Source organism: Dendropsophus ebraccatus, chromosome 9 (genome assembly GCF_027789765.1).
Source record: "Dendropsophus ebraccatus isolate aDenEbr1 chromosome 9, aDenEbr1.pat, whole genome shotgun sequence".
In the NCBI taxonomy this organism is placed as follows: Eukaryota; Metazoa; Chordata; class Amphibia; order Anura; family Hylidae; genus Dendropsophus; species Dendropsophus ebraccatus.
Window position 1 is genome coordinate 40,633,934 of NC_091462.1, and position 12,021 is coordinate 40,645,954.

General features: G+C 41.6%; 1 protein-coding gene across 1 annotated transcript in view; it reads left to right on the plus strand.

The window, feature by feature from the left end:
* The first annotated feature begins 2,026 nt into the window (after positions 1–2,026).
* PPP1R1C (protein phosphatase 1 regulatory inhibitor subunit 1C) overlaps positions 2,027–12,021 on the plus strand; it is a 47,108-nt gene continuing 37,113 nt past the window's right edge. Inside the window, exons 1-2 of the mRNA XM_069985187.1 lie at positions 2,027–2,290; positions 4,009–4,069. Of these exons, the coding sequence (XP_069841288.1) occupies positions 2,210–2,290; positions 4,009–4,069 (142 nt within the window). The 5' untranslated portion in view covers positions 2,027–2,209. The remainder of the gene's footprint in view (positions 2,291–4,008; positions 4,070–12,021) is intronic.

Genomic DNA, 12,021 nt, shown 5'->3' on the forward strand with positions numbered 1-12,021 from the left:
TCAGTATTGCTGCCGGCATCATTTCTCAGAGTTCGATCACTGCATAAAGCAAAATAATTTTAAGTTTGAGATGAAGATGATAAAGATATGTTTAAAGCCTGAAATTCAACATTCTACTGAAATGACAAGGAAGTCAACAATAACCACGTGAAGGGATTAGTAATGACCCCTATGTTGTTTAAAACTGTAAATTGGTTGGTCGGTTCCAATTAGAACGGTCTCAACCGGAGAAGGCCACTTTGGGCCATTGCAATACATGAACAAATGTGTAATATACAGTGATTATATAGTGTTCAACAGAATAGGGGCTGCTGTTGTCAGTAGTTTAGGTCAAAAAGGAGGTCCTGCATGAAGCCTCCATCCATGACGTCTATAAGCCCTGACAATTCATATGGGGTTTTTGAAAATCTTTATAGCAAGGTTTGGTTCCGTAATTTATTTTTTTTTGAAGACTCATTACATTGTATTTTAATTATCGTCATTATTATTATTGGCTTACAGATTCTCTCTGAGCTTACAGAATAGGCTAGCAAGTACATCAATACCTCTTGCTCTCATTTTGTAAAAAATACATTCCAATACAAATTTCTCCCATACATACAATCCATTTTCTTTACCCTAGTTATTGACCACATTGATAAAAGCTCTGCATGCATCTGCTGCCCACCTTTGCGAAGACGTTAGACTTTTCAGGAAAATTTTACTATGATACCAATCTCTTCCTGTCTTGCACTTTTTAGTCATTACTTGGTAAGGGCCTACATGGCCTTTCACTACCATAAGTGAGCACCGATCTGCGAGATGGGCACTTACTTCCTAAGCATATTACACGGCTTGATAACCGTGCAGCCCTTGCCTTAGTGCAAAATAATAAACCTTATACATATCTCTCCACACTCCCCGGTGTTCTTTTTTGCCTCTGCCCGACCCTGCAGCCTCTGCTAGAACAGCCAAGACCATTGGTCTTCAAACTGCGGCTGTTCCATTTCCCATCATGCCTGGACAGCCAAATCCAAAGCTTTAGCTGTCTGGACATGATAGGATTGTGGTTTTGCAACAGCTGGAGGGCTGCAGTTTGGAGACCCATGTTCAAGACGGTTTCTGAAGTGACAGGATGCTCAGCCAATCGCTGGCCAAGATGGGACTGCACCGCGGCCAGTGATTGGCTGAGTGGCCTGTCATTTTAGAGACTGGCTCAGAAGTTTGTCTTTAATACACTGAGCAATAATCTGCCGAATCAGCCTGATTATCTCTCAGTGTAATAGGGCCCTAATTAATTGGCTATGTACATTGAAATTACATCATTATTTTTTAACTAAAGTAGAAGTGGGAACACCCACACATCTGGAAACCCCTCCCCCAAGGAACACTGTGGATTGTAACACTGTCCCCTGACAGATGACAGACTTTGCTATCGTAACCCACTACGCATTGGTTGAGCAGATTGCTTCCTGAGGAACAGGAACATGAATGAATTTATTGAGCGTTGCCTAAAATAGAATCGTACGATGAAAAGATAATGTCCAAAAATATAACTTGTGGCTTTGTGTGACAAGTGTAAATTGACCTTAACTAATGACTTGACTGATGGTTTAGATTCTTCTCATGCGCTACTGTCAATTAATATCAATTTGTTTACCTTGTACAAAAGATGATAAACCCTTCTGTCTAAACATCAGGACAAGCTAGAAGTGGTAAGCTGGATACATATTACTACTAAGCCTCCTCACTTTCTGATTTGTCACGATCAAATATTAATGGTCCATCAGCAATACTCAAAGGGAGCTTATATTGCATTTTTGAGTAGACTGGTAGTAATGTACAGTGGATCTATCCACTTTTTCAAATCCCAAGGCTCTAGGCCATTCAAGGCTAGCACTGCATTTTCAATTAAGCTCTGAGTGAATCCCTGGCATGTGCAGAAGCATAACTGGTGCACAATTAGCTTATTGTTCCTTTAGCTGTGTGCCGAGAGGATCTAAAGGACTGAAGGAAAAAAAGCCAGTCAGTTACAAGAACTGCTATTGATGTGGAATAAGGGAGTTGCTCTTTTCATGCAGCAGCACTTGATAAGACTGAAAATACAGCTATCACCAAACTGCATTGAGAGTCATCTTAAAAGCGTTTGCCAAAGGCTAGATACTTGGACTGCTCGGCTGTACTGGGGGGTGTCATTTTTTTTTTTTCTTCCAATCGCCATCTATACAAAATGGAACCCAATAGTCCCAAAAAGATACAATTTGCTGTGCCATTATTTCAGAGTCAATTGGACCCAGAAGCCTCAGAACAGGTAATTTAGTAATGTATATGTTTGATTATTCTATATTGTGTAGCCTTTATCTTTCTTTGCATGTAATTTCTATGGTGTTTTATTACATGTTAGAGTTTATTGTTACCTATTATGTTATATAGCAATTATAGGTATGAATGTGGTTATTGATATGTCTGTTGTTCTGTTATGTAGTCAGTAAATTTATTACTATTGACCTAATTATTCTCTCCGTATATTGGTTCGTTTACATGACCATACATAGTGTTTGTGTTCTTTTTTTTTTATTTTTTGCAGAAGCGGGAAAGGACCATGGAGGAAGTAGGAAAATCTTTCTTTACAGGAATGTTTTCCTCCTTCCCTCTGCTGGGAACTAATCCTGTTTTTGTGAGAAAAAAAAATTGGGGGCCAAGAAAAGAACGATATAGACAAGCCCCTAAGCACATCCCGTGGTCTGGTATACCTAGATTAACATAGAAAATGTTGTGATCACTCACAATGGGTAAAAATATGTGAACTGTGTCCTGTGGGTTCTGTTTTTGGTGTTTTTACCAAAACCTAGAGTGAGTCCAAAACACAATAAAAGAAAGAAAAAAAGTCCCATGATTATTCTTGTTAAAATTACAGATTGCAATAAGCTCCAAGTACTGTCCAAAATACTGTGTGTGAACCAGCCCTTCCCTAAATAATACTCTCTATTCCACAATACAAAATTTCCTTTATCGGTAATCTAGTTCTAATGACTGGTCATGGTAGAGATGCTGGTAATATTAGGAGCATGCCTACAATCTTACTAGTACAATGCTTTTAGGAACACCAGAAGCCATTTCCTATAGTGTTACACAAACACTTGCATATTACATGATCTATGTTGCTTTTATTGGCCATATAAATATCACTTTTAAAACAGTGTTTCTTAGCTTGTAGTTTGTTGAAACCAGCATAAAAATTTTTTATGTTGGACAAAGCTGACATAAAATGTTATATTGAATAAAAAAGACAACCCTATGAGCACTAAATAACATTTAATGGCAGTGGAAACATCATGTTCTAGGTGATGTATAGAGCAGCTGCTGGCAAATTTGTGTACTCTTAAAACCGTATGTGCACCCTAGAGTATCTAGAGATATATCACTCCATAGCATGCGTGTCTGGGTATATGAATTAAGATAGATTCATTTTATGGGCAAGGGTAATTTATTTTTAATTAAAAAAAAATAAATAATATATATATATATATATATATATATATATATATATATATATATAAATATATATATATAAAGCTTTTAGTTTACACAGTAAAACGTTATCCTATTTCCCATATTGATCTCTTCTAGTTTTTCAAAGCTCTGCTTGCTGTCACTCAGTAGCAATTGTGTATATTGAGCAGATTAGAATCCGTCCTGGTCATGTGATCACACACAGGTGCACAGGTTATTACCACATCTCTGATATCTGTGTACCTGTGTATCTGATTTTTATACACAAAAGATTTCTATTGAAGAACTGGGGGGAAAACGCCAACACGAGTCGTGGCGCCCCCCCCCCGACACACACTCACACACACAGAAACATCATGTGCGTTTTGTAGTTCATATTGCCCTTTTAAATCTCAGGTGCAGTGTTTTTCAACCAAATTTCACCAATTTTGACATTTTTATGGCTTTTTTTTATTTTTTTTTTCCAATTGTTATCAATTGAACGTTGTTCACAATCATTGTCTGTGTTTTAAACAGATCAGGAAGAGAAGGCCGACACCAGCGTCTCTGCTTATTTTAAATGAGCCATCACCACCAGGTACGTAATGGTGATATTCATAAAGTTCACAAAAAAAAACCTGCCAGATGACATGGTTGAATGAAATGGTTTCTTAGAATGTTTTTACTGTCCTGCTCTGTGGTGATTCTGTCTATAAGATGGCTGACATGGCGGAGCATATAACCATACCCCGCCCCCAGTGTCCACCACTGAGCCTCCATGTCGGCCTACTTATGGACAGATCACCACAGAGTAGGACAGCACAGCCTGGAATAGGAGAGTCTGATATCAGCGCTGCACTGGGAGTTGCTGTCAGTAAGTGCAGTGAGCACACTTACTGAGGGCCTGTGCACACTGAGCAAAAGAGGCAGAATTTACGAGGAGTCAACATGATATTCCACCTGTCCTATTGCTTCAATGGGATTTCTCATGCGCCTCCGCTCGCCATGTTCATTCTTTGAGCGGAGAGCAGAGGCGCATGAGAAATCCCATTGAACCAATAGGACGGGCAGAATTTCAAGTTGAATTCGTAGCACGGACTCCGCTCATAAATTCCCCCTCTTTTGCTCAGTGTGCACGGGCCCTAATACTGTTAACTGAACAATTTTGCTATAAAGTGGTCACCCCTTTAATTATTTTTCAGTTGATCCTTAGGGTGGTATTACACGGAACGATAATCGGCCGAATTGGCCCGATTCGGCCGATTATCGCTCCGTGTAATAAATGCAACGATCAGCCGATGACAACGATCATTGGCTGATCGTTGATATAGGTTAGAACCTATTTTCGTCGGGCGCCGACCGCGCACCGCTGCGTGTAATAGCGGTGCGTGGCCGGCGACTAACGATATACATTACCCATCCACGTTCCAGGGCTGCTCCTGCCATCCGCTTCTCCCTGCGTCCCGCGCGCGCTCTAGCGTCACAGAGGCCTGTCAGCTGATAGGCCGCTCAGCCAATCACAGGCCGCGGCGGTCCCGGCCTGTGATTGGCTGAGCGGCCTACCAGCTGACAGGCTGCTGTGACGCTAGAGAGCGCGCGGGACCCCCGGGAGAAGCTGACGCAGCAGCAGCCCTGGAACGTGGATGGGTAATGTATGCCAGTTTAGCAAGGGCTGCAAGGACATCGGTAACGATGTCCTTGCAGCTCTTGTCAAACGATTATCGGGCCGTGTAATAGGTCCAGTAAACGAGCAACGATCTAGCAGATCTCTGCTCGTTTACAGGTATTATCGGGCCCTGCTCGGCCCGTGTAATACCACTCTTATTCTGTAGTGTGTGGAAAAAATAGCTGGAAACTTATGCTGTTGACAGATCTTATCATTGTATGTGTCTCTAAGAGGTATTTTAAAGGAACAGGAACCCAGCAAATCACAGGCATGGTTTCTATTACCAAAGAAGCCATGACTGCAATAACGGACCTATTGAATGATGGACAGCAACTCTGGCCAAAGGACCCGACAGACTTATAATGGGATCCATCTCTCTGGTGTCCATTTTTTTGATGGGAAAAAGAGTGCGGCATGATGTGCTATTTCTTTCCACTCTCCCTGAGAGGAGCCTCTAATGATAGTGTGCACAGAGCCTAAAGGCCCTATTCCACGGAACGATTATCAACTGATAACGGCCAATACTCGTCCCTTGGAATAGAGGGCAATGATCAGCCGACATCGTTTATGTCGGCTGATCGTTGCGTCGCTTGTTTTTCGCTAGATCGTCCGGGCAGCCCATAAAGTATAGTGGCGGTCTGCTGCCGCCGTTCCTATTCCGCAGTGCGATGGCAGCAGATCGCTGCTATATCAGTCGCTTGTTTTTCAAAATCTTTGAAAAACAAGCGACGCAACGATCAGCCGACATGAACGATGTCAGCTCATCGCTTCCCCCCTATTTTACGGGACGCTTATTGGCCGTATCGGCCAAATACGGCCGATGATTGGTACCTGAAATAGGGCCTTTACACTAAAGTGTATTATCTCTACTAGGTATACAGGTACTATGGGTAAAAAATACATACTGTATAACCTTTAAAATTAGCCAGGAAAATACACAGCTGAAGACAAAAAAAAAAATCATTATAGAACGTGGATGAATTTTCAGTAAAAGGGACTATGTATTTTTATACATATCTGTACATATTTATTTAGCTTATATAAGCCAGTATGTGCATGTGATGCAGTCAGTAGAGGATGCACTATATTGCCTCAGCCTACACTCAGATACTCAATGATGGGGATAGAAGGAACCGGCCCCAGGGCACATTTCATTGAGATAAGAACATCTGTACAATGAAAACCAATCCCTCCTTAAAGGGAACCTGTCATGAGTTTCATTCTGCCTGATCAGGCATGGACATCCAAAGCTCACCTACAAATTCCCATCACCCTTGATTGACAGATCACTCCCTATACCCAAACTGAGAAATGTATCAATTAAAGCTGGTGGGATAAGGGGAAGCTGCAGCCTTTCAGAATGAATCATGCACCAAGAAATAATAAGGGAGCCGGTCTCTGTTTTATGGTACCTGTGCTTCTAGGAGCATGAATGTTCCCTTTAAATTGCCTAATAGGAGGCAAGAGGACAGACCACTCCCCAATGTTGTAAATCAGGAGGATTGATCACATCCATTCAGTAGAGTGGTTGCACTTTCCTGCTGGCTTGAGATATATATATATATATATATATATATATATATATATATATATATATACATATTTTTATATATATATATATATATATATATATATATATATATATATAACTCTGGTGCTGAGTCATGTGTTTTGTGGAAATGACCGCTGTAAACATGACACAGCGAATCATACAGGATCAATAACTCTGGATTATGACGTAACAACTTTAAGTATCATGCTCCATATTCGCAGTTCTTTATCTGTCTGATCAGGGTGATTTAACACACACATTTTTTATAAAGTTTTTTTATGCAGCTTTTGAAGGTGAAGTAGGGAGCCGATAGTAAATTCAGGGGAGTCATACAGAAGAGAGTCTTCTCCTCAATTTTTTTTTTGTTGTTATCTGGCAAATTTGGCTTCAAAGACTAGAACATTGTATGTGAGTGCACACAGAAGTTGCACACAAATTCACAGAAGTGCACACGGAAGTTGCACACAAATTCACAGAAGTGCACACGGAAGTTGTTGTTTGTTTGTTTGTTTTTTCTTGATGAATAATTGTTAGGATAGATTCCAGTCTATAAGCTGTATACTCAGCTTCCGCCATGATTCCTCTGTTGTTACATGTACTATGCTCCAGTCCTCGTTGTGCGGCAACTTCTAGGTTCAGGGACATGATGTAGTTGGCCCGTTCAGTTGGACAAACTACAGTGTGGAAGGCAGAGAGGTAAGTGTATGCTATTTTTTCAGCTTGAGCATAAAGCTTAAAGGAGTCCTGGCTGGACAACTCCTTTAAAAGAGAAGTCCCATGAAATGGAAAACTCACCAGGAAGCAGGAGGGTGAGGGAACATAATAAAGAATAATCACCTAGCAAGATACAGACCGACACAATTGTAAAGAACCTCTAGGAGACTGTTTCTCATACCACTTGTGGGAATGCTGGATGTAGTGGTGCGGGTAGAGTATTCTGCTGGGGTGCTTAGCCATAAGAAAAAATATATTCCAACATGTCAAATAATAGAAAGAAAGCGACACTCACCGCCAGATTTGTGCAAAATTCAGAGCTTGATTTATTTCAACTGTCCATGTTGACAAGCATATTAGCAGGTAAAACACCAACTATTCATAATGGCAATTAGGTGACAGCTGTTTCGCGCTACACGGTGCTTCTCCAGACCCCTTCATCTGCAGGGGCCTGGAGACGCAACGTGTAACGGGAAACAGCTGTCACCTAATTACCATCATGAATCGATGACATCTTATCTGCTAATATGCTTGTCGACATGACAGTTGAAATATAAACAGCACTGAATTTTGCACAAATCCGGTGGTGAGTGCCGATTTCTTTCTCTTATCCTGAGCCCCAGTTACGCTGCCCACCGCCAGCCTCCAGCAGCTCCTGCTGTTGCCACATCATGCACCCCATTGATGGATTACCCGCTCAGTCAATCAGAGAATGTGGCGGGACACTGCTGCAGTGACTGAATGGCTGAACGGACAATCCATCAGCAGGGCCGTGACATTGCAGTAGCTGAAGCAGAGTATGTGATATACCCGGGTGCCAGCCAGCCAAAAAAGACATCGGGTGGCTATGGTTAAGACTGGAGAACACGGGAACAGCTAAGCATACTTTCTTTATTATGTTCCCGCATGCCCCTGCTTTTGAGTTTTACATTTTGTGGGACTTCCCCTTTAAGTCAGGCAAGGGGTACCTGCGGCCCCCCAGCTGTAGCAAAACCAATATTGCCATCATACCTGGACAGCAGAATTCAGAAGGTTCCCCACCCCTGACTTAAGTTAACATCTTGTCAGAATTTATACAGTCAGCCTTCTGTCACCCTAAACTAGCTGAAAACAATGAACAATAAATCGCCTTTAAGTGCACAGAAAACAAAGACATAATAGACTGTAGTATGTGCTTTGTATTATGAGGCCCCAAGCAAACAATCAAAAAAATCTTCTCATTTCTCCACATCAGACATGTGAGAGCATAACCTTGGATTATTACCTAGAGTTTCATTACAAAATGAGTATCTGCTGTGTATGTAGAGCTCACACAGTCTGCATGTATTAGTCTCAGTATTAATAGGAGCTCTGTTATAGAGAACTATTCTGCATAGTGTAGGTAGTTGTGGTATGCAGACCGGGAATAATACTCTGGAATACATTCATTGGTTCAGAGTGTTAGATGTAGGTGCATGTGTACTACAAGGGTTGTTATACGCGTGTTGTTATCAAAGGGGTGAAAAAAATTAGTCTTAGATCAACTGTTGTCTGAAAAGTATTCAGAAAAAAAAATCTAGTCTTCCAGTACTTATCAGCTGCTATATGTCCTGAAGAAAGTGGTATATTCTTTCCAGTGTGACACAGTGCTCTCTGCTGCCACCTCTGTCCATGTCAGGAACTGTCAAGAGCAGTAGAGGTTTTCTATGGGAATTTACAACTGCTCTGGACAGTTTCTGTCACAGACTGAGGTGGCAGCAAAGAGCAATGTGTCATACTGGAAAGAATACACCACTTCCTGCAGGACATCCAGCAGCTGATAAGTACTGGAAGACTGGAGATTTTATAATAGAAGTTAATTACATATCTATATAACTTTCTGATACCAGTTGATCTGAAAACATTTTTTTTCTCCAGAGTACCCCTTTAGGACATCTATAGTCTAGTAAAAGGCTGGGTAGGATGAAGAACAGCCATGTATTGTTTTCAGTGGTAGGCATCATTTATGTTTTTGAGATTTGAGTAAAGTTCCACCTGTCCAATACTCTACTGCAAAAAAAATCAGTGCAGTCTGTATATGCCGCTCGGCCCATAATCGGGGCTATGTTTACCAGTCAGCTTCCTTTTCCATTACTAAGATAAGGGTCAGATATACATAAAATTACCATTTACTAAAGTGCTCCATTAAAGAAGTATTGCTGTGGCTTCCTGGTCCCCTCATGGTATTTTGCGGCTACAGAGGTGTTCCTAAATCTGAAAACAGCCAAAGTGTGTGCGTTAATTTGTGTACCTCCCATTGACTTTTAAGGGCTGTTCACCCCCCCCCCCCACACACACACAAATTTTTTTATTATTTTTTTTCCAAATCATCTGGCAAGAAAACGCCAGATTTGTAATTTAATTTTCAAGTCTTCCAGTACTTGTCAGTTGCTGTATGGCCTGCAAGAAGTGGTGTTCTTTCCGGTCTGCAGAGCAGGGAAAGTTTTCTATAGGGATTTGCTGCTGCTCTGGACAGTTCCTGACACAGACAGATTCCTTTTAAAGCCATAATATGACCCCCCTCACTCTTCCTTCATTTCATCGATGGACAGTGTCAACTCCCGTGAAGCCCAGACACAGACAAGTTTTATACAGGTATATATAGAATGTGCAGCATCTAAGCTTGATGGATGGTGCGGAGAACAGCACATAGAGTAAGGGGGGGGGGGGGGGGGGGGGTGATAGCATTACTTTAAGGTCAGTTGGACACAAATTGCATAACTCCCACCAGGGGAGTAGCTAGGATTCATGGGGCCCTCCTCCCCTACACACAACACAAGGCACTGCGCATACATATATATATATATATATATATATATATATATATATATATATATATATAAATTCATATCTGCTTTACTGCTGGTGCACTGATAACCTCTGCACGGAGCTCTGAACATTTTCCTTTCCCACTTGCCAGCTGGAGAACAGTGGTCAGAGGTTATCAGTGCAGTGAAGCAGAGATCTCTCTCTTCTGCTTGTTAACCCTTTTTTTGTGTTACAGCATGTAAGTTAACATTGAGTCACGTGCATACTGCAGTACATGAGGGGTTAAGCAGAAGGATACATGCTCTTACCTTCTCCCCCGGGCTCCCCTCCTGCACAGGCCCCATAGCAACTGCCTACCCTGCCTCTATGGTAGCAATGCCACTGACTCCCACTCTTTGACTGTCTGTGGCTTCCCAATCACCTCCAGCGGTCACAAATAGGTCAGTGGGTTTTGGGAAGACATCTTTAAAACATGGAAATATCCCTTTAAGAAGTTGTTAGTCTTTTGGTGTACATGTGTGTCCTTCCTTACCTTTCCTCTTGACTCATCAGATCCTGAGATGAATAGCATACGATGACTAGCTTCGAATATATGTGGCAACCCAGTGGTTGTAAAGTAGATTGTGGTCTGTCGAAGGTCTTGCTACCATGTCGCAATAGTATACGAAACTAGTATCATGAAAAATGAGAGTCCTTAACACAATTTGCAGAAAGATAAGGGTGGACTTATCTGTATGTGATCTTTGGACAGAAGAGTCACTGTGGGACCCATGTCTACTCCATCATGGGCTTGACAAGCATAGAGCAGGCATCTCCAGATCACTGCGGGTCCCCCTATCAATAATATGAAATCAAGGAGAGGACAATATGCACCCTTCCCCCCCCCCCCCCCCCCCAGACATGTCAGCTAAAAGTCCAGGCTATAGTTCTATTAACACTTATTTTATTGGTTTTAATATAATATAGAATGAAAAATACTTTTGTTAAAATATCACCCTAATATGACTCTTGGGTAGTAGCTATGTGCTGAATTTCTTAAAGTGGAACTATCAGCAGGTTAGATTAGTCTAACCTGCAGATAGTTTCCCTTTGCTGGCTCCTAAAATTTCTGTCAGTGTATAATCTGTAAAAGAAAATTATATATATATATATATATATATATATATATATACATACACATATATACACACACACACACACACACAGTGGTACCTTGGTTTACGAGTAACTTAGATTAAGAGCGTTTTGCAATAAGCGTAAGAGCTCACAGTTTTTCAAAATGGGGACTATGTTTAAAAGCATTGTTGTGGTTTAAGAGCCCCCTGTACTTGGTGGAAGCGGGGGACGGGCATGGTCTGCACAGTGTGATCTACAGTTCTGTACTCTGACCCAGGAAGTCTTCCTCACCATCCAAATCATGGCAGATCCAATTCAGGCTGGAGCTTACATTAGGGGACAGGACTGTGGAGGTAATCTCTCCATGGCTGTAACCTCTCTCCCCGGACAGAGAGTGCTGCATTTATGTGTCCACATCTGCCCTGCTCATTCCTTCATGCTCCCTGCAGTCTGTCAGCCCTTGTGTTTCCCATCCTCTCAATTCCTGCTATAATGTGCCTGCACTTACACTCAACTATACGCACTGCTGCTATAATGTGTCTGCACTCACACTCAACTATACACACTGCTGCTATAATGTGTCTGCACTCACACTCAACTATACACCCTGCTGCTATAAAGTGCCTGCATTTACACTCAGCTATACACACTGCTGTATAGAGAAGTTTCTGTCACTGTCCTCCTGCACAGCTCTGTGGTTCTCACTTCTCACTTT